At 51.0% G+C, this 23,174-nt stretch overlaps 1 protein-coding gene across 3 annotated transcripts in view; it reads right to left on the bottom strand.

Annotated features, from left to right (window-relative positions):
* Positions 1-159: 159 nt before the first annotated feature.
* The window catches only part of S100A1 (S100 calcium binding protein A1), a 23,979-nt gene continuing 964 nt past the window's right edge, over positions 160-23,174 (bottom strand). Inside the window, exons 1-3 of one of the 3 annotated variants that reach the window (XM_015411735.1) lie at positions 18,645-18,697; positions 1,800-1,979; positions 160-494 (exon numbers count right to left, since the gene is read on the bottom strand). In XM_015411735.1, coding sequence (XP_015267221.1) covers positions 351-494; positions 1,800-1,940 — 285 coding nt within the window. In that variant the 5' untranslated portion in view covers positions 1,941-1,979; positions 18,645-18,697 and the 3' untranslated portion in view covers positions 160-350. Of the gene's footprint in view, positions 495-1,799; positions 1,980-5,859; positions 5,941-18,644; positions 18,698-23,174 lie in introns of those variants that run through there. The other 2 variants (XM_015411734.1, XM_015411736.1) reach the window with 2 other exon arrangements.

The following is a 23,174-nucleotide window of genomic DNA, read 5'->3' on the forward strand; positions in this document are numbered from 1 at the left end:
TCCTCCTCCTCCTCCTCCTCCTTCCTGCCTTCTTAGAAACAGGCCCTTTATTTTCATCAGTGAGACTTCCTCCGCGGGTCTCTTTCCTGCCTCCCCCACCCCCATCCCCCTCTTTTCCCGACTTACTCGTCTCCCCTCAACAGAAGAGGCCAGACCGAGTGCAGGTGAAATGGCTTTAATAAGCAGGGCCCATCACAATGGTTGATTATTGGGAACCTCGAGGCGCACGCTTGATGCTGAACGGTAGGGGGAAGTTGCGGGACACAGCAGGCGGCCTGGGCGGGAGATGGCAGGGTGCGACCGGGCCTCTGCCACGCAGCAGCTCCCGGGTCGGGCCTTCTTCAGATGCCTCATACGTCCTCGCAGAAGAATTCGTTGCAAGCCACGGTCAGGGCGGCCACCAGGGTCACGAACTCTGGGAAGTCCACCTCCCCGTCGCCATTCTCGTCCAAGTCGTGCATGATGCCGTCCACGACGCTTGCATCCTTCGGGTTCTGGAGCGCAGAACGCACAGGGGATGGGGGATTACGCATGACCGACAGGCGCGGGAGCAGTCTCCGTCCCAAAGCCCACCTTTAATCTCAGACGGCAGCGAAGGAGCCACTTTGTTTTTTTATTCCGCCCTTTCCCACCCTTCTCCTTAGGCCAGTGATGGCGAAGCTTTTAGAGACCGAGTGCCCAAACTGCGACCCAAGACCCACTTATTTATCGCAAAGTGCCAACACGGCCATTTAACCTGAATACCGAGGTTTTACTTTAGAAAAAACAACTTAAGATGACCCAAACAAAGTAAGGAAAGCAATCCCAAATGCTTTCATTTACTTAAAATTATTTGGCAGAGAATTCGACACTTTAATGACAGTCTAGGCCTGGCTGGGGCGATGGCGAGACAGATGGGATTTTAACAGGCCTATGCAAATGAGTTATGCTAATGAGTTATGCTAATGAGCTCCACCTCTTTTTCTACGAAATGACCCCTGCTCACAAGCAATGTTCCCTCTAAGCTGTGGAGCCTTGTGAGCAAAAATGCTGCTTTGTGAGCTATTGGCATTAAAGTTGTGAGCAGAGGAAGAGCATCAGTGGCTGCTGGTCCCGTTGCCAGCGGGAATAGCCTCGCCATTGGTTCCTTGCTGGGATCATTTCGTAGAAAAAGAGGTGCAGGAGCTCATTAGCATAACTTATTTGCATATGCCACACCCCCTGATATCACTGGAAGTGTGTCAGAAGGCAACACCCACCAATCAGGCTCTATTGGACTGTTTTGGATTGCTAGTTATTTTGGGGGGGGGGGAACATGCAGATCTGTCCTCGCAGAGGAGGGAGAGCTTGTACCTGAATAAAACTTGGTCTTAAAGGCGCCACTGGACTGTTTTGGACTAGGGGGCTGGGGGGAGCTGTACTACTTACCTGGCTGCTTCTTGCTCTGACTGAGGGCTGCTGGGAGCAGGGGGTGGGGCTTGTTGCATGTGCCCGCCCCCTGGGCTCTTTACTGCCGGAGGTCTGCTTCTGTGCGCTCCTGCAGGAAATGACCCCTGCTTTTGAGCAAAAATCCTACTCTGTTTAATGCTACGGGCATTAAAGTTGGGAGCGAGCGATTTGGCTACTGCGTAAATTAGTCTGCTCTGGAGCCATCCTTCCCGAGCTGAGAGAAGAATTTGTGAGCCGGGGGCTAAAAAACTGTGAGCTAGCGCTCACTAACTCAGCTTGGAGGGAACACTGGACTGGAACTCAGGAGGGTAAGTGGAGGGGGGGTTGGTGCTTGTGAAAGAAGGCGGAATGTGCCGGGTTCCCCTCTGTACCTCCAAGAAACTGCTGAGCTCGTTCTGCATCAGCTCCTTCAGCTCCTTCTTGCTCAGCTTGAACTTGTCGCCCTCCTTGCCCGAGTAGTTGTGGAAGACGGTGATGAGGCCTTCCATGGCGCTTTCCAGCTGTGACGACATCGCTGTGGAGAAGGGAGCCGCCCGACAAAGGAACCGAACCTGCAGATGAACAGAGGTCACCGTGAGGATCTGTGGACCAGGGCCCGGTGCATGCGCACGAGTGTATAACAACAGGGACGAGCCGCCACAGGATGAGAAATGCCACCCCAGCTCTCTGTCAAACCAGGACTGGTCTTAGTTAACAGGAAAATGGTCCTCTTTTTTGGAATTCACAACACACAATTTGAGGTCGAAGAAGCACGGCTGGGAAGCCAAAGAGTGATTAACACGTGGAATTCACTGCCACAGGAGGTGGCGGCGGCTACAAGCACGGACGGCTTCAAGAGGGGATTGGATCTACATACGGAGCAGAGGTCCATCGGTGGCTATTAGCTACAAGCAATGCTCGCTCTCAGCTGTGGAGTCCTGTGAGCAAAAATTCTACTTTGTGAGCTACCAGCATTAAAGTTATGAGCAGGTGATTTGGCTGCTGCATAAATTAGTTTGCTCTGGAGCCGTCCCTCCTGAGTGAAGAGAAAAAGGAGTGAGGCGGAGGCTAAAAAATGTGAGCTAGCTCACACTAACTCAGCTTAGAGGGAACAGTGCCACAAGGTATAGATAGGAACTCTCGGTCTGGGGCAAGGGATGCACTGTATTCTTGGTGCTTGGGGGGGGCAACAGTGGGAGGACTTCTAGTGTCCTGGCCCCACTGCTAGACCTCCCGATGGCCCCTGGTATCTTTGGCTACTGTGTGACACAGAACGTTGGACTGGATGGGCCATTGGCCTTCTCCAACATGGCTTCTCTTATGTTCTTATGGAACATCAATACCACAGTATTTTGACTCTACTTTGAGGAATCTGGTTAGGGTTATCCTATTAATGTATAACACGGCCATCAGCATCTACCACTAAGTAGCCAGCACCTACTACTAAGAGAGCCAGTTTGGTATAGTGGTTAAGTGCGCAGAGTCTAATCTGGGAGAACCGGGCTTGATTCCCCACTCCCCCACTTGTACCTGTTGGATGACCTTGGGCAAGCCGTAGTTCTGTCAGAGCTGTTCTTGAAAAAGAGCAGTTTCTGTCAGAGCTCTCTCAGCCCCATCTGCCTCACAGGGTGTCTGTTGTGGGGAGGGGAAGGGAAAGGAGTTTGTAAGCCGCTCTGAGACTCCTTTGGGTAGTGAAGGGTGGGGTATAAATCCAATCTCTTCTTCTTCAAGAGCTGTTTCTGTCAAGAGCTCTCTCAGCCCCACCTCCCTCACAGGGTGTCTGTTGTGGGGAGGGGAAGGGAAAGGAGTTTGTAAGCCGCTCTGAGACTCCTTTGGGTAGTGAAGGGTGGGGTATAAATCCAATCCCTTCGCTTCTTCTTCTAAGTACATATTTTATTGTACTGTAACTAGATATATTTTTAGTCAGCTTGTTACACGATTTGTCCAGCAATACGTGTATTTATGTATCTACAGTTCAGTAATTGCTTTACTGTGGTGTTTTTGGTATAGCATTATACTATTACGATAGTTCTGCTATTCTTGTGATCGTTGTCATTCTTCTATAACTTTCAATAAAGATTGATGAAAATAAAAAAAGGAGAAAGAAATGCCCAGTTGCTTTTCTAACGATACCCTTAAACTGAGCAGTGTGGCATAGAGGAGAGAGCATCAGGCTACGACCTCTTCTGTCCTCACTCGGCCGTGGAAGCTCACTGGGTAACCTCGGGCTAGTTGCCCTCTTTCAGCCGAGCCTACCTCGCAGGGTTGCTGTGAGGGTAAAAATGGGGCGGAGGGGACCGTGCATCTTGCCCCGAACCGCTTGGAAGAAGGTTGGGAGAAAACGAGAATGAAGAATATCGCCACCCTGATTCCCCCCCCCCAAGACTCTAATGCATACTTGCACTGAGACGTGGTTACAGTTCGAGGAGGGATATGACAGAAAAGATCGAGAGAGAGAGAGAGAGAGAGGGAGGGAGGCACATGTAGGTATTCTGAGAGGAAGTTCCAGGCATAAGGGGCAGCGAGGGAAAATGGAGCCACCTGATACTGAATCGGACCATCGGTCCCTCAAGGTCGGTAATGTCTACTCAGACTGGCAGCTGCACTCCAGAGTCTCAGGCGGAGGTCTTTCACATCAGCTACTCCCTGGCCTTTTCAACTGGAGCTGCCGGGGATTGAACCTGGGACCTTCTGCAAGGAAAGCAGAGGCTGTTCCATTGAGCCACAGCCCTTCTCCCAGTTCCGGGCATAAGGGGCAGGGAGGTAGCAGTGAGGGAGAACGGCAGGGAGCTCCAGGCATAAGGGGCAGTGAGGACGTGTGAGAGGGAGCTCTAGGCATGAGGAGCAATGAGGGAGCATGGCAGGGAGCTCCAGGCATAAAGGGCAGCGAGGGAGAACGGCAGGGAGCTCCAGGCATAAGGGGCAGTGAGGACGTGTGAGAGGGAGCTCTAGGCATGAGGAGCAATGAGGGAGCATGGCAGGGAGCTCCAGGCATAAAGGGCAGCGAGGGAGAACGGCAGGGAGCTCCAGGCATAAGGGGCAGTGAGGACGTGTGAGAGGGAGCTCTAGGCATGAGGAGCAATGAGGGAGCATGGCAGGGAGCTCCAGGCATAAGGGGCAGTGAGGACGTGTGAGAGGGAGCTCTAGGCATGAGGAGCAATGAGGGAGCATGGCAGGGAGCTCCAGGCATAAGGGGCAGTGAGGACGTGTGAGAGGGAGCTCTAGGCATGAGGAGCAATGAGGGAGCATGGCAGGGAGCTCCAGGCATAAGGGGCAGTGAGGACGTGTGAGAGGGAGCTCTAGGCATGAGGAGCAATGAGGGAGCATGGCAGGGAGCTCCAGGCATAAAGGGGGGAGGGAGCTCCGGGGATAAGGAGCAGTGAGGCAGAACGGCAGGGAGCTCCAGGCATAAGGGGCAGTGAGGACGTGTGAGAGGGAGCTCTAGGCATGAGGGGCAATGAGGGAGCATGGCAGGGAGCTCCAGGCATAAAGGGCAGCGAGGGAGAACGGCAGGGGGCTCCAGGCATAAGGGGCAGTGAGGACGTGTGAGAGGGAGCTTTAGGCATGAGGAGCAATGAGGGAGCATGGCAGGGAGCTCCAGGCATAAAGGGCAGCGAGGGAGAACGGCAGGGAGCTCCAGGCATAAGGGGCAGTGAGGACGTGTGAGAGGGAGCTCTAGGCATGAGGAGCAATGAGGGAGCATGGCAGGGAGCTCCAGGCATAAAGGGCAGCGAGGGAGAACGGCAGGGAGCTCCAGGCATAAGGGGCAGTGAGGACGTGTGAGAGGGAGCTCTAGGCATGAGGAGCAATGAGGGAGCATGGCAGGGAGCTCCAGGCATAAAGGGCAGCGAGGGAGAACAGCAGGGAGCTCCAGGCATAAGGGGCAGCGAGGGAGCATGGCAGGGAGCTTCAGGCATAAAAGGCAGTGAGGACGCATGGCAGGGAGCTCCAGGCATAAGGGGCAGTGGGGGAGAACGGCAGGGAGTCCAGGTATAAGGGGCAGTGAGGACGCATGAGAGGGAGCTCTAGGCATATGGGGCAGTAAGGGAGAATGGCAGGGAGCTCTAGGCGTAAGGGGTGGTGAGGACACATGAGAGGGAGCTCTAGGTATAAGGAGCAGCGATGGAGCGTCTTTGGGGGCTTCAGGCATAAAGGGCAGTGAGGTAGCATGGCAGGGAGCTCCAGGCATAAGGGGCAGTGAGGGAGAATGGTAGGGAGCAATAGGCATAAGGGGCAGTGATAGAGAAAGGCTGTCCAGCCAATGTATAATTCATACAGGCCTTTGGTCTCTGTTTTTGATAACGCGATCAGCTAGCCCTTGAAGTCACCTCTTACGCCTTTCAGGTCCCTTGCCCTCACTTGCCATCCCCTCCAGGCCTCCATGGCTCCACCCCCACCCTTGTCCTGCAGCACCCCCTCACCTGGATGGGCTCCCAGTCCCTCTTTCCTCACCTGCCCTCTGATTCCTGGATCTTGTTGCTCGTGTCGCAGTTCCCTTGCCTCCGTCTTTGACAACGGTCAGCCCCAAAATAGTTAGTCAGAGACTTTAAATAAGATCTGAGCTCCCTCCCCTTTCTCGTGTCGTGGGAGAACCCGATACCGGCAGCCGGATAGCCTCAGAGAACGAACTGGGCAGGCTGCGTCCAAACTTAAAAAGGACAAAGACGCCAGGAGAAGTGTGTGCAAAGAGGATGGGGTTTTTTTTAAAAAAAAACATGTGTACCTGTTAAGCTGAGGACGAGGCTGTGCAAACAGTGGAAACATTTTGACCCGTTGGAAACAGAGTCCCTCTCATTTGCACGCTGCTGAATACATCTTGTGTACACAGACCTCATGCTCCCGGTGGAACTCAGATGCTCATCAGAGCGGCTCATGCCCGTGCGTTCTTAAAATAAGAAGATTCTGCTCCACTGATTCTGCGAGAAGAGAAGCTGGATTCTGCTATCTGTGCCAATCTGTGCCACGGTACAGAATCTCTCTTAGGCCCACTTCTCTCTGGGGCATAGGGTTGCCAATCCCCAGTTGCGGGCCGGGGATCCCCTGGTTTGGAGGCCCTCCCGCCGCTTCAGCATTATCAGAAAGTGTGTGTCTGTGTGTGTGTGTGTGGGGGGAATGTCCGCTGGGCGCTCCATTATACCCTATGGAGACTTGTCCCCATAGGCTATAATGGAGAATTGATCTGTGAGTATCTGGGGCTCTGGAGGGGGGCTTTTTTTGAGGTAGAAGCACCAAATTTTCAGCATAGCTTCTGGCACCTCTCCTCAGAAAACGTCCCAAGTTTCAAAAAGAGTGGACCCTGGGGTCCAATTCTATGAGCCCCAAAAGAAGGTGCCCCCATCCCCTATCATTTCCAATGGAGGGAAGGCATTTTAAAGGAACACGGTCCCTTTAAAAGTGACGGCCAGAACTCCCTTTGGAGCTCAATCGTGCTTCTTCCCTCCCCTCCTGGAAAGTCCCCGCCGGCTTGTCAACCCTACCGGAGCACAAACCTGCGTCTAGAGGATGCATTTACTAGCTGTGACCAACGCTCCCTCTAAGCTGTGGAGTCTTGTGAGCAAAAATTCTACTTTGTGAGCTAGTGGCATGAAAGTTGTGAGTGAGCGGTGACGCACGTCGGGAGGCATCCCCACACACTGCTCAGAGATTTATTTCCTGGTGGCAAAGGGCTACAACGGAGGCAGGCGATCCCCATCACAGCAACAAAGGGGAAAAAACGTATCAGAGAGCACTTAATTGCCTTCAGAAGGCATTTAAATACCACCTGAGTTCCCTTCCACAGGGCAAGAGAGCTTAGGAAGGGCGCTCAGGAGTGGCACCTTCAACACATCTCCAACAGTCCCCCTTTCTGCTAGCCCAGTCCTGCCGTAGACCACCTAAGTCATGGTGAGTCTTTCAAAAGCAATCCCATGAGCCTTTGGGAAACATGCAAATTGATTTGCGTGTTTCCCGAAGGCTCATGGGAATGCTTTTGAAATTAAATGCCCTCTGAGCTCTCTTTCCCCAGGTCCCATGATGCCCCTTCCCCCAAATTCCACAGTGGGAGGGAGAGGGAAGGCCGTGGGCACGCCGCTCTCTCCCCTGGCCGCTGCCAGGAGCAGGCACGGGGTGTGTGTGTGGTGTAGAGCCAGTTTGATGTAGTGGTTAAGTGTGCGGACTCTAATCTGGGAGAACCAGGTTTGATTCCCCACTCCTCCACTTGCACCTGCTGGATGACCTTGGGAAAGCCGTAGCTCTGATAAGAGCTGTTCTTGAAAAAGAGCCGTTTCTGTCAGAGCTCTCTCAGCCCCACCTGCCTCACAGGGTGTCTGTTGTGGGGAGGGGAAGGGAAAGGAGTTTGTAAGCCGCTCTGAGACTCCCTTGGGTAGTGAAGGGCGGGGTATAAATCCAGTTTCTTCTTCTTCTTCTCTCTTTTCTGCTTCCTTCCCATCCAGGAGCCAACCTACCTTGATCTGCCCTCCCCCCCATCTTCAGCTTTTCCTCCTTCCCACCTCTGGCAACCTCATGCAAGGAAACCTCTGGCCCAGGTGAATGGTGACCAACCCCACATCAGGGCCCAGTGGTACAGGCATGAAGCCTTAAGAACTTGTGAGTGGCAGTTTGGTGTAGTGGTTAAGTGTGTGGACTCTAATCTGGGAGAACCGGGTTTGATTCCCCACTCCTCCACTTGCACCTGCTGATGTGACCTTGGGCAAGCCATAGTTCTGGCACAGCTGTTCCTGAAAGAGCAGTTTGTGTCAGAGCTCTCTCAGCCCCACCCACCTTACAGGGTGTCTGTTGTGGGGAGGGGAAGGGAAAGGAGTTTGTAAGCCGCTCTGAGACTCCAAGTGAAGGGCGGGGTATAAATCCAACCTCCTCCTCTTCTTCTTCTTTCTCTCCTCAAAAATAAGGTTTCTGGCATGGCTGTTTGTGGGGTGGGACTTTTAATTAAGGGGCGGGCCCCCCAAGTGCCCCACTGTAGCTATGGGCCTGACACCACTGCCTTTACAAGTAGATTTGTGTTTTCTGAAATGCAGGCAAAAAAGAAAAGAAAAAGGTTGCCTGGGCTAAGTTCCGAAGAATCGCAACCAGCGTTCCCTCTAAGCTGAGTGAGTGTGAGCTAGCTCACAGTTTTTTAGCCTCTGGCTCATACATTTTTGTCTTAGCTCAGGGAGGATGGCTCCAGAGCAAACTAACTTAATGCGGCAGCCAATTCGCTCGCTCGCAGCTTTCATGCCAGTAGCTCACAAAGTAGAATTTTTGCTCACAAGACTCCACAGCTTAGAGGGAACATTGATCGCAACTCCAGCTTCTTGACAATATGAACTGCCCTGTTGGTTAAGATCTGATGCTGAAGTCCTGTATAAACACCACAACCCGTGTGTGTGTGGTGATTCGCAGAGACAGGGGCTTTCCCACAGTCTGGGACTCCCTTCCTGGGTCTGCTCTAAGCTCTTGTTGCCTCTAAGCTGAGCTAGTGTGAGCTAGCTCACAGTTTTTTAGTCTCTGGCTCACACATTTTTGTCTCAGCTCAGGAAGGAGGGCCCCAGAGCAAACCGATTTACACAGCAGCCAAATCGCTGGCTCACATCTTTAATGCCAGTAGCTCACAGAGTAGAATTTTTGCTCACAAGCAGGGGTCATTTCCTGCAGGAACGCACAGGAGCGGAGCTCCGGCAGTAAAGAGCCCAGGGGGCGGGCACATGCAATAAGCCCCGCCCCCTGCTCCCAGCAGCCCTCAGTCAGAGCAAGAAGCAGCCAGGTAAGTTGCAGAGCTCCCCCTGGCCCACTGGCTCAAAACAGTCCAGTGGCACCTTTAAGACCAAGTTTTATTCGGGTACAAGCTCCCCCTCCTCTGCGAGGACAGATCTGCACGTCCCCCCCCCCCAATAGCTAGCAATCCAAAACAGTCCAGTGGAGCCTGATCGGTGGGTGTTCCCTTCTGACACACTTCCGGTGATGTCAGGGGGTGTGGCATATGCAAATGAATTATGCTAATGAGTTATGCTAATGAGCTCCTGCACCTCTTTTTCTACGAAATGACCCCTGCTCACAAGACTCCACAGCTTTGAGGGAGCAGACTAAGCCTACAGACTTTAGTGGAAGGGTGGTTAACTTGGGTTGCCTTGCCAGCGTTGGGCCCAGAATTCTTCTAGAATTACGACTCATCTCCAGATGACTGAGATCATTTCCCCGAGAGAAAGTGTAGCCACAAACAATACCCACCAAGGGAAGACCATCTACAGTAGATGGTCTTCCCTTGGAGGATATTGCTTGTGGCTATACTTCTACACTAAGCGTTCCCTATTGTCTTTGGCACCCCTGGAGAAAGTGGCCGCTCCAGAGGGCAAACTCTATGGCATACCATAGATTCTAGAAGAAATCCCTCCCCAGATTTCCCATTTCCCAGGCACCACCCCCAAATCTCTAGAACTATCCCAGGTCAGAGCTGCGGTGGCTCAAGTGGTTAAGATGCTGAACTGCAGGCTGTGGAAGGTCAGTAGTTCAGCAGTTCGGGACCCGGGTGCCGCATGACGGAGTGAGCTCCCATCTCTAGTTCCAGCTCCTGCCAACCTAGCAGTTTGAAAGCAAGAAATTGCAAGTAGATAAATAGGTACCACTTCGGTGGGAAGGGAACAGCGTTCCGTGCGCCTCGGTGTTTAGTCATGCCGGCCACATGACCACGGAAACGTCTTCGGACAGCGCTGGCTCTTCGGCTTTGAAACGGAGATGAGCACCGCAACCCTAGAGTCGGATTTGACTGGCTTTCGAGCAAGGGAACCTTTACCTTTACTTACAGAGTTCACAACCCTTGACGGCACTGTCAGGCACCAATCAACGTCTTTTTATTCAGCCAGGCTTTTTATTGCTTGCTTTGTGTGTGTTTTTCACATGAACTGGGTCGCAATCCTAAATATACTTATTAACGAGCAATAGGGTTGCCAGCATCCAGGTGGGGCCTGGAGACCCCCCGGCTTTTACAACCAATCTCCAGCCGACAGAGGTCAGCTCCCTTGGAGAAAATGGCTGCTTTGAAGGGTGGGCTCTATGGGCTTATACCCTGGCTGAGGCCCCTCCCCTCCCCAAGCCTCCTGGATCCACCCCCAAAGTCTCCAGGTATTTTCCAACCCAGAGCTGGCAACCTCAGCGAGTAAGTCCCATTCAACTCAACAGACCAGAAGGGCGGTCATGTAAAAGACGGAGTTTCCTGTCACCCCAGGTGGTCGGACTAGAACCAACGGGTTGAAGTCAAATCAAAAGAGTTTTTGGCTAAACATTAGGAAGAACTTCCTGACAGAGTGGTTCCTCAGTGGAATAGGCTTCCCCCGGGAGGTGGTGGGCTCCCCTTCTTTGGAGGTTTTTTAAGCAGAGGCTCGATGGCCATCTGACAGCAATGCTGATTCTGTGAACTGAGGCAGATCATGAGAGGGAGGGCAGGAGGGGTAGCCTCAGTGCTTAGTTCTCCTGGCCCTTTCTGACATTCCCAGGGAAATGCCGATCGCCACTTTGGGGGTCAGGCTGCAGGCAGGAGACTTACTACAGGTGAGAAGTACTTTTCTCCCTTTCTCACAATACAAGAACTCGTGGGCACTCCATGAAATTGCTGAGCGGTGGGGTTAGAACAGATAAAAGGAAGTCCTTCTTCACCCAAAGGGTGATGAACACATGGACTTCACTGCCACAGGAGGTGGTGGCGGCTACAAGCATGGATGGCTTCAAGTGGGAATTGGATAAGCATCTGGAGTAGAGGTCCATCAGTGGCTCTTGGCCACAAGGTATAGATAGGAACTCTCAGCCTGGGACAAGGAATGCTCTGTATTCTTGGTGCTTGGGGGGGGGCAACAATGGGAGGGCTTCTAGTGTCCTGGCCCCACTGGTGGACCTCCTGATGGCCCCTGGTATTTCTGGCCACTGTGTGACACAGAGTGTTGGACTGGATGGGCAGTTGGCCTGATCCAGTATTGGCTCCTCTTATGTTCTTGTGTTCTTATTGGCTCCAGGGTTCCTAGAGGATTTTTGCCTTCTTCCTGGAATAGAGTAGGGGTCACTGTTGGAGGGGGTTGAGAGGAAGTTGTGCAGGAGGGTGGACTAAATGACCTTTGAGGTCCCATTCACCTCTTTGTTGCTATGTTTTTAACAACAACAACAACAACAACAACAATATCAACATGCATAAAAAGGATTTTATTTTTTAAAAAACCGTCCCATCCCCCCCCCCCCCCCCCGAGTACAGAAGCAGTGATTTTATCAGGGACAGAAACCAGAACATTGCTACCCACCCCTGGTAAAGCAAAACCGGGGTGAAACATCGCCCCCAAGAATGGAACTGGTTTGCGAAATCTCAGCCGCGGCTTGCCGGGCAGGTGTTATTGCCCAGGGGCTGTGTCAGCTTATGGGCCATTAATACCTTGAGAATGATTTCCGCCACAACTCCGGCCCTGTCAGAGCCCCTGTAACCCATCCTTCCGATAAGAGGCCCGCTATCAGGTATCCCTTGCCTGGCTCCTGTCACACAATGGGAGCCGTCAGAGGCACCTTCTCGGGTGACGGATCCGAGGCCCACCTGACGCTGGGTTACATGGGTATAAAAAGGTCCCTTGTGGAACGAAGACACTCCTCCCTCAATGGTTGCCACGGGAACGGAGGAGCCGTGAAACCAGATTCCGGGCCTGGAGACGGGACAAGCGGGTCCGATAAAGGCACCTCGGGTCTCGTTACAGGCCTGGTGGGAAGAATAAGCTGTCCTCGCCATTAATGTTGCACGGGAGGAAATAATTAGTCACGTTTCGTGACTGTGCTTCGCTGGGTCGGGTTTGTTGACTAGCAAGTGGGGAAGGCCGTCATCTTGTGATGTCAGAAGCAGTGTTCCCTCTAAGCTGAGTTAGTGTGAGCTAGCTCATAGTTTTTTAGCCTCCGGCTCACACATTTTTGTCTTGGCTCAGGAAGGATGCCTCCAGAGCCAAATCTCTCGCTCACAACTTTAATGCCAGTAGCTCACAAAGTAGAATTTTTGTTCACGAGACTCCACAGCTTAGAGGGAACATTAGTCAGAAGTACCCAATCAAGAAATTAAAAAAAAAAAAAAAACCAGGGGGAAGTTATGCATGTTCTGGGGGTAAAGTGGGGTCGCCAGGCAATGCTCGCTCTAAGCCGTGGAGTCTTGTGAGCAAGAATTCTACTTTGTGAGGTACTGGCATCTAAGTTGTGAGCGAGCGATTTGGCCGCTGCATAAATTAGTTTGCTCTGGAGCCCTCCTTCCGGAGCTAAGACAAAAGTATGAGCTGGAGGCTCAAAAACTGTGAGCTAGCTCACACTGACTCAGCTTAGGGGGAACACTGGTTGCCAGGTTCCCCCGGACCACTGGTGTGGGATAGGGTTGCCAGATCCAGGTTGGGAAACTTCTTTTGGGATAGAGCTGGGAAGGACAGGGAACTCAATGGGGTCCAGTGCCATAAAGTCCACCCTACAAAGCATCCATTTCCCCCAGGGGAACTGATCCCTGTAGAAGAAGAAGAGATTAATTAGGTTTTAAATGCCTCAAAGCAGAGACCTGCCTTCTGGGTTCTCTCTAAAGCACCACGTGCATGCATGATGCTGACGTTATTCGTATTAATTAATTATGTCAGATTAATTATGTTGGCTTCCAGGTTAGAGGAGGTGGTTGCTAGTCTAATAATGACAATAATGTCAGATTAATTAGACAGACTTCCTGGTTAGAGGGTGGGGCTGCTGGGTTTTTGCCCCCGAGCGCTGCTAATTTTCTTAGTACTTTCTTTCATGCTCCCTACTAGAACTTCCACAACCGCCCATTGTTAAAATCTCAGGCCAATTGTGCTGAGAACGAAGCTTTCTGGGCATGTCTGAATGACCTAGTCACCTATGATGGGTCAAAATGGGCTCCAGGTGACCAGGCAGAGACACGGTACAATTTTTCTTTAAAACACACACAGGTGGGTGTGGGTGGAAGGACCAATAAACATTTTTGTGGGTTTAACTAGCCAGACAGCTGCACCACATCTGTGTTCTGTGCAGTACCTGGTGTGTGGGGCATGCTAAAATAAATGTGAAATACCAGCGATCTGCCACTAGTGGGCGGTGTGGGCTGTAAGCTGGGCTGAATTTTTAGAAACGCCCTTCGCGAGAATTTCAGACTGGTTCCTAGTCTCTCCAGGCTGATTTTTGCAAGAGCCTAGGTGTGAACTCGAGGCTTGGGACAGGCCTGCATTCCATTTCTCTGAATTCCACCCCGGTCTGAATTCCTCCTTGGCTTCCTCCCCCAAACAGTTGTGCAATGGTCCTGTATGCTTGTGGAACGGCCCGTTGTTTTTTCCAGAAGGGAAAGACCTTCCGGAATGTTCCTGTTTTTCCGCCCAGCCTTATGCATGGCCCTTCATGTATATTCAGTGAAATAAATAAACTGTTTTTATTTACCACCGTCATTCCTGTGGCATCGGTTTACGTGTTCTCATCAAGGCACATCCTCTGGACGCCCCAGGAGCTGGTGATCCCAGACCAAATCCGGCCTTTTGACAGGTATTCAAAGTAAAGACTTTGGGGCTTTTCAGTTAAGGAAGAAGAAGAAGAAAAAGAAGAAGAGGAGGAGGAGGAGGAGGAGGAGGAGGAGATTGGATTTATACCCTGCTCTTTACTACCCAGAGGAGTCTCACAGTGGCTTACAATCCTCTTCCCTTCCCCTCCCCACAACAGATACCCTGTGAGGTAGGTGGGGCTGAGAGAGCTCTCTAGAGAACTGCCCTTGAGAGAACAGCTCTTAAAGAACTTACGACTGATCCAAGGTCCCACCAGCAGCTGCATGTGGAAGAGTAGGGAATCAAACCCGGTTCTCCCAGATTAGAGTCCGCGTTCTTCACCACCACACCAAACTGGCAATGGAACGGGGCAAGAAGAGTTGTAAAATTAAACATGATGGGGAGAGAATTGGTACAGACACCGATTTTCTCAATTTCCCCACAATAATACAATTCAGGCTCATTCAATGGGCAGTAGATTCAAGACAGATAATAGAAATCCATCCCACAATGCGTCACTACCACACAGAACTCACAGCCATGAAACGCAGTGATGGCCACTAGCTTACATAGGTCCATAAAAGCATTAGACAGATTCAGGGGAGAGGAAGTTCAAGCAGGGTTGCCAGAGGGAGTCCTGCCTCCCCAGCTCTCATTTCCCAGGGCCAGAGCTTTCTCGGTGGCGGCTCCACACTGGTGGAATGAGCTCCGGGAGGAGATCAGGGCCCTGCGGGACTTTTTACAGTTCCGCAGGGCCTGCAAGACGGAGCTCTTCCACCAGGCCTTCGATTAGGAGCCGCCACCACTACCACCACTAACAACCGAAACCGGTGCCTGGCCTATTACTGATAGTCTGTGCTCACCGACTGAAACTGAGAAAGACCAACGAGCTGAATATCAAGTGAAGTTACAGACTGTATGAGACCATCTTTGATATCATACAAGTCAACTGCTAGCACTTTCATACAATGTAAGTGGGTTTTAATGAATTGCTCATGAATTGTTTGAAGGATTGTTTTTAGATGTATGGTATTTATTGCTATCGTGCTTTTATTATGTGAACCACCCTGCCATGGCGGGGAGGGCGGGGTACAAAGTTAAACAAACAAATAAATAAATAAAATTTCCCGCTGCTCCTCTGAGCGGTGGTGGGAGAAGAAGAAATGGCCATCAGGCTGATGGCATGACGTCACTTCCAGGGGAGACCTGGACGTGACGATAGTCCTCTCTCAGAATTACTGAAAACTCTATGGCTTTACCATAGAGTTTCTGGTGGATTCTAGCGAGAGTTTCTGAGGTTTCCCCAGAAGTGGCTTCACGCCATTGTCACCCTCCCAATGTTCCCACCTCCTGGTCTCCTGCTGGTTGTCAGGCATGGCCTGGCAAGCCTACCGTAAATTATATCAATGGCTGTTAGTCTCGATAGTTAAATGGAACCTCCATGCTCCGAGGCAGTGTACCTTTGAGTACCAGTTGGTAGGTGGGGAGCAGCGGGGGAGGTCTGGTCCTTTCATGCCCTGTTTGTGGATTTCCCAGAGGCATCGGTTTAACCACTGTGAGTTATGGCCTGGACGGGCCTCTAGTCTGATCCAACATCTTCTTCTTCTTCTTATGCACTTCTTATGCACTTAGGGCTGCTATGACTTAATCAATTTAATTACAACTTATTGCTCCTGCCTATCAATATATCTAATTCTCAACATGGCCAGATCTGTGGATACTTAAATCCAGAGACTGAAGCCATGGACAAACAAGACAGATCTACTAATCTTAAAAAAAATGTCCAGGTTTAAAGAAAAATCTGAAATCTAAAGCACAAAACAACAACCCCCCCAATAATGGAAGCAGTACCTGTAGCTTTAAGAAATGAAGCCCTCAGTGGCCATTAATAGGTAACCAACCACAACAATGTCACCAGCCTTCAAGCCTTGGTTTCTGGCAGTATAAAGAAGGGGGAGGGGCGGGACCCTTTTCTGGACTCTTTGGGCCTTTGAGAGAGGACTCATTGGGGCCAGACCCTGCAGCAACTGCTAGATGACTTGCTACCACGAAACCCAGGACTGGCAGCTTGCTACTGTTCAGAAACAGCATTCTACAAAACCTAGTGTAGTGTAATGTTAAATTTTCAGATTACGACCTGGGAAACCCGGGTTCGAATCACCACTCTGCCGTGGAAGCTCACTGGGTGACCTTAGGCAAGTTACACATTTTCAGCCTAACGTACCTCACAGGGTTGTTGTGAGGATAAAATTCAGTAGAGGAGAATGATATAAGATGCTTTGGGTCCCCTTTGTGGAGAAAGGTGTTGTATGAGTGAAATAAATAATAAATATTGCAGACAATGTGTGTGTGTGTGTGATAAAGATAGATTGGTTTGTGGGTGGAAAGGAGAGAAGGAGTCAGGGGAAGGTGAAGGGTGTGGGGGTTGCCAAAGGGGAGGAAGGAGACATAGTATGGGAAAGAGGATACAGAGGAAAATGAGGTGCCCCTGCAAGTCCTCGTGGGTTCCCCACTGTGCAACTGGACATGATCTGCCAATGTGTGACTGGGCCATAGTGTTCCATGGTAGAGGCTGCTGGGGGAGGGAAGGAGGGAAAGCTGAAGGGGGGGGACAGATAAGGGTAGGTTGGCTGGCAGGTGGGACGGAGAGAAGGAAGCAGGAAAAGGGGAGAGGCTATGGGGCTCAGGGAAAGGAAAGAGGAAATAGCAGGAAAGGGGATACAAAACGTCCTCCTGCAAGTCCTCGTGGGTCCCCTGCTTATAATATATTGTCTGAATTAATTATGCATTTAAAAATGCTATAGAGAAGTATCAGTTTGCCGTAACAGTTGGTAATATAGTGATTTATTTGTTCCAGAAAATCAGGACGGTCCTTGGAGGTCTGCCATACCGGACCCAGATGTGTGTCACTTCAATAAAGTTGCCGCAGCCATGGGATTTATGATGCACAATCTGATTCGAGCATCATGTACCCAACACTGGGATCCAAACTCAGATAGAATCCCGCCATTCTCTGTAAATATTCCTTCGGTACGGTTCATTCTTCTCCTGTTCTCTGGCTGAACGAGGGAGGGAAGGATAAGAGGGCTGTGAAGACGGAGAACTTATTCAGGTCCTTGTCCAGCAGCGCGAGTGATATTTAGCCTCACCCCTCTACCCAAGGGGTTTTGGAAAGATTGAAGTTGGGAGCATACACTTTTTAGGCAGTGGGGAGAATGGCTTTGAAGCACAACCCGCCCCACAATGTCTAAAAACACACTGATATAGTGGTGACAGAACAGCTGAGCTGATTCTTTTCAGGAGAGACTTCCTCTCTTCAAAGACCTTCCCCATAGTTTGATTCCTGATAATTAGTATTCTGAGGTACACTGCCTTGGAACGTGGAGGTTCCTTTTAGCAAAGAGCTGGTCTCCAGCAAATATGACCTCATATTCGACGCAAGGGCAATTGCCAGACATGTTGTTTAACCAAGGCTGAGCTCTAGGATACTTGTAAGAAATGCCAGAGTGCCTCTGAGCACACCCAGAGTGCTTTTGGCTCTCCAACTGAATAGCTACCACCCCCAATATCCAGTGGCATTAGGGACAAGGCACGGAGGCAGGTGGAACCGTGGGAGCCTGAATGTTTAGAAATTAAGCACTGGGGTTCAAATCCTGACTCAGCCCTAGATTTCATGTGTGAATCAATTGCATCTTCATCTGCAAATGGCAGCAGCCATCTCCCTTCCGCCCACAACATTCCAGGTTTCCCATCTAAGACAGAGGGAGTTTTAAAGCCAGAGTCATTTTCCTTTGTCCCTGCAGCCCGCCCTTTCATGCGGCTGAAATCTCCTGTCTTCCGAAATGTAACCCCCACAAATGCCATCCCTTTTCCAGCCGGATGCCTATAGTAGCATTGCTGGATCTGTCCCGCTGAACTCCCTGCTTCGGAAAGCGGCCAGCCAGATGTCTCTGGGACTGGGCTGGCCCCAGCTTATTTTGCACCGTAGGCGGGGATCCCTTCTGGCGCCCCCCCTCCCCGTGCGCCCACCAATTTTCAAAAATAAATGCATTTTAGGAAGAATGAAAAACACAAATAATCAAGAAACTCCCAGGGTACGGGGCCGGGTGCACTTTGGCGCCCCTAAGGGCCGGCCTACTCTAGGCGATTGCCCAGTTCGCCTAGTGAGTGAGCCGGCCCTGCTCTGGGAAACATCTGGTCTTCAGAGGTACATTGCCTCAGAACACGGAGGTTCCAATGAGACACTATCCATTCACAGATGTGCCTTCCCCATTTTCCCACCGTAATAAGAACCCTTCTTTAAAGTTTTCTGGGCTTGGGCCCATCAGCCCATCTTGTGGCAGGGAGTCCCACAGCTCAGTTACAAACGATGTGAACACGTCCTCTCGCTTATCGGCCCTGCATTCACTGCCAATCCATTTCACAGCGTGATCCTGAATTCTAGCATTACCAGGAAGGACGGGGGGAAATCAATTCCTCCCGATCAAGGTTTTTTGTTCGTAACTCTGTACGCCTTGATCATCCCGGTCTCCATGTACGGAAGGCCCTCGGACTCCGAAGCGTTTCCTCCACCCTTTCCCACCTGCTGATCTGCCCGCTACTCTGTTCGCCCACCTTCTGAAAAGCCCACATCGGAAAACCCGTTCGAATATCCTTTCCCGAAACATGCGGTTAGAAAATTCGGGCGAGGGACATTGCCCTCCCGAACTCCCCTAAATCAAAATTACTTACTTAGTTAAAGGATGGAGGGTGTGCGGGAAGCAGCTGGACTGGGGGGGGCCCTGCCAGAGGAGTCCTGCCTAGTACCAGGGGCGGGATCCTCCCCCCGGACCCTCCCCACCTAAGCGCACCAATGAAGGGAGCTGGCCGACCGAAGGCTCAGACAGCACAGGAGTTTGTTTGTTTTGCCTGCTGCGGCCTGGCTGGAGCTGCGGCAGTGAATACAACAAAAGGATGCTTGTGCCCTTCTGTCCCAAGGCACCCTGCCGTCACACCCCTACCTCTCGGCTCCCGGATCCAGAACAAGAAGCTGTCTAAAGTTCAGGCACTGTAGCTTCAAACTAGGCCAGCCTGGCCGGCCTTTGGGCTAACTGAAATGTATGTCACACTACAGTCTGGTCTAGTGGTTAGGAGTGTGGACTCTAATCTGGGAGAACTGGGTTTGATTCCCCACTCTTCTGCATGCAGCCAGCTGGGTGACCTTGGGTCAGTCACAGTTCTCTCAGAGCTGTTCTCTCAAGAGCAGTTCTCTCAGAGCTCTCTCAGCCCCACCTAGCTCACAGGGTGGCTGTTGTGGGGAGAGGAAGGGAAGGATATGGTAGGCCGTTCTGAGACTCCGAGTATAAATCCAGTCTCTTCTTCTTCTTCATCCTCCAGCAAGCCCCAAATTTTGGCACAACTGACACCCAGATCGGTTACGCAAACAAAGCACGGCCCGATCTCAAAGATGAACTGTTTGGGGATTCGGGCCTCAGGTCAGCCCCAGTGAACAACTGGTATATATTTGTGAGGAATTCTGTTTTGAAATTTGAAGAAGAGGAGGAGATTGGATTTATACCCCGCCCTTCACTCGGAGTCTCAGAGCGGCTTACAAAGTCCTTTCCCTCCCCCTCCCCACAACAGACGCCCTGTGAGGTGGGTGGGGCTGAGAGAGCTCTGACAAAAACTGCTCTTTCAGGAACAGCTGTGCCAGAGCTTGTGACTGACCCAAGGTCACATCAGCAGGTGCAAGTGGAGGAGTGCACTTTTGTTGCCTGCATGACCACAGACTTGCATTTTATTTGCCATAGCCTGTGTTCCATTTTATCAGCCTCACTGTGAGTAGCTTTCCACTGCTTAAAGGAATCCTTTTTACCTTTTACAGCTTCCTTTTTACCTTTTACAGCAGAGCAGCCATCTTCATCCTGTCTACTCGCCCACCTCTCCTCCTTTGGCTTGTCTCCCCGGGCGGGCTGCCACTTCCAAGTCCGAGAAGTGTTGCAGCAGAAAGCCCCCCTGCAGGGCGGTGTGTGGGTGTGTGACCAAGGCAAAGTCACTGTGGAAGCACGAAGTCAGCCAGGAAGAAAGAAATAAGGAACCGAACAGGAGTCTGCCACTTTCGCCGTAGTTCCCTGCACTCCACACAGCCAATGCAGTTGCCGGGGGAGGGGGGGGGATGAAAGGAGGAGGGGATCCTCCACAGGTTACTCGGAGTCAGTGACTGACTTCCACTTACACCCACCCTCCATAATAGGGGAAATAACCCTGTTTCTGCCTGCGAGTGTGAGTTTATTTTATTTTATTTTATCAGTGCCCCCTGACTTATTTAAAGGCCCCCTGAATTAAGAAATCCTGGCTACGGGCCTGTGCCAACTCCAGGTTGGGAAATCCCAGGAGATTTGGGGGTGGAGCCTGTGGAGGGTGGGATTTGGGGAGGATACAATGCCCTAGAGCAGGTATGTCCAACAGGTAGATTGCAATCTACCAGTTGATCACGGAGGGGTCAGAGGTAGATCACCAGCCAGTTTGGTGTAGTGGTTAAGTGTGCGGACTCTAATCTGGGAGAAGTTTGCTGGACAGGTGTTAGGGTTTTTTTTTTGGGTTTGGTGGTATTTGATTATTGGTGCCAGTATGATGAATTTTGCTTACCAGTAAATGACAGAAGGTGCATTATAAATGGCGGGACGGACGGTGGAACCCAACTTTAGCGGGTTAAAATCTAATTTGAATTAGATTTCAAATTTTATTTTCATGGTGGTAGATCACCGGCACTTTTGGCCGGAAAAAATAGATCATTACCTGTTCGAAGTTGGACATGCCTGCCCTAGAGTGCCCAAAGCAGCTATTTTTAAAAAAATAAGTGTTTTTTTAAAATTTGAACGCTATTTACAACAGTACATTTATAACACGCAGGGCTCTAGTCGGGGGGGAGCTCTCAGGTACGGAGCTCCGGAAGAGAACCTCTAGGGGGCGGGGCGGTCACGTGGTGAAGCCCCGCCCCCTTCTTTACCCCGCCCTCTGCTTCGATCCTCATTCCGTTTGGGAATGAGGATGAAGCAGGAGGGTAAGTAGCCGGGCCTTCTGACACACTTCCAGTGATGTCAGGGGGTGTGGCCTTCTGTCACTTCCGGTGATGTCAGGGGGCGTGGCATATGCAAATAAGTTATGCTAATGAGTTATGCTAATGAGCTCCGGCAGCTCTTTTTCTACAACAAGACCCCTGATAACACATATTAACATCGTGTAATAATTGACATTTCTCAACCCTTAATTACTCTTTAAAAATATAACAGATCTTTATAATAATTGTTGTTTGGAATCGCTTCTTCTTCTGCGAGATAGTTCACTGCTGGGAATCAAGTTGCTTGAAAAGATTTTTGGTGAGAGACTATTTTGCCATATACAAGGTGTTCCCAGATCCCCAAAACAGCTATTTCCTCCAGGGGAACTGTTTTCTGCAGTCTGGAGATGAGTTGTTGAAATTCTGGGAGAACTGCAGGTCCCATTTGGAGGACGGCAAGCCCCTAAGGTGTGCAGACTGCTGTCGACAAGCCAGAACTCGCAAACCGAAGAAAGGTCTGTGAACACAGCAGAAGTTTCCCTAGGAGGGGAAAGCTACCTTGCCTCCCGATTTGGGGAAAGAATTCTCCATGATGATTTGCTTTTTGCCACGGCCTTCTCACCCAGATGAACCAGTCCTCTGTTGCTACCAGGGCCAGGGCTGGGCATCGGAGAACAGGAAGGCTCTCGCTGTCCCTGAAAAGCTGCATTTTGCCCCCCCCCCCTTTTAAAAAGATGAACAAAAGAGGCCCTGTTTGGATCTGCTGGGGGATAGGGGGGAAAAAAGGAAAGACAGAACCAAGCAAACTGAGATCCAAACAAAAGACAAAAGGAGAAACGGAATCTGAGCCTGGTGCTCGGAAGTGAAAATTTATTCCAGGGGACGTTGAGCGTATTTTGAAAATACGATCTTGTGAGGCGGCAGAAGGGATTTGGAGAGGCGCTGGGGGGAAACGGTCTGCTCTGGTCTCCTGTCTGAACAGCCAGCCCGAGGTCTCGTTTTTTTGTCCTTTCTCATATCACTCTTAAAAAAACCTGTCTTTCACCACCTCCCGCTATTTTTTAAAGCAAGGATCTAAATGAGATGTTACTTTTGAAAAGTTTTTTTTTAAAGCCCAGTTATTTGTTACTCTTTTTATGATTTTACCTCTGTTTATGTGGCTCAAGTAGTTAAGATGCTGAACTGCAGGCTGTGGAAGGTCACTAGTTCAGCAGTTCAAGACCCAGGGTGCCGCATGACGGAGTGAGCTCCCGTCTCTAGTTCCAGCTCCTGCCAACCTAGCAGTTCGAAAGCAAGAAATTACAAGTAGATAAATAGGTACCACTTCAGTGGGAAGGTAACAGCGTTCCGTGCGCCTTGGTGTCTAGTCATGCCGGCCACATGACCACGGAAACGTCTTCGGACAGCGCTGGCTCTTTGGCTTTGAAACGGAGATGAGCACCGCAACCCTAGAGTCGGACTCGACTGGCTTTCGAGCAAGGGAACCTTTACCTTTACCTTTACTATGTTTTAATCACCCCTGATTCATGCTTTTATTGCATCGATGTTTTCCCTGCCCCTTCTCTAAGAATCTTAAGGTGCCAAGCAAAGTTCTCTCCCTCCTGTTCATTTTACCTTCCTAGCAACCCTGTGCGGTATATTAGGTTGAGAGAGAGTCACTGGACTATAAGACTTTGTGTTTGGACGAGAATTTGACCCCCAGAAGTAGGGTTGCCAACCTCCAGGCAGGGCCTGGAGATACCCACATATGACAGCTGATCTCCAGGTAACAGAGATCGATCCCTCTGGAGAAAATGGCTGCTTTGGTGGGTGGGCTGTATGACATTAGACCACGCAGAGGTCCCTCCCCTCCCCCAAACCCTGCCTTCCACAGGCTCCACCCCCCCCAAATCTCCAGGAATATCCCAACCTAGAGCTGGCAACCCTAATCTCAAATTGGCGTGCCAGGTTCTCCCTTCTTTATTTTACCTTCCTGACAAGACTGTGCGCTGGGTTAGGTTGAGAGACCCTTTCGTAGTTGTGTGAGGATTTGAACCCAGATCTTCCCAGCACACATGAAGCTGCCTTCTATTGAATCAGACGCTTGGTGCATCAAGAAGAAGAAGGAGGAGGAGGAGGAGGAGGAGGAGAAGAAGAAGGAGAAGGAGGAGGAGGAGAAGGAGAAGAAGAAGGAGGAGGAGGAGGAGGAGGAGAAGAAGAAGGAGAAGGAGGAGGAGGAGAAG

This window comes from Gekko japonicus, unplaced genomic scaffold (genome assembly GCF_001447785.1).
Source record: "Gekko japonicus isolate JY-2015 unplaced genomic scaffold, Gekko_japonicus_V1.1 scaffold175, whole genome shotgun sequence".
Classification (NCBI taxonomy): domain Eukaryota; kingdom Metazoa; phylum Chordata; class Lepidosauria; order Squamata; family Gekkonidae; genus Gekko; species Gekko japonicus.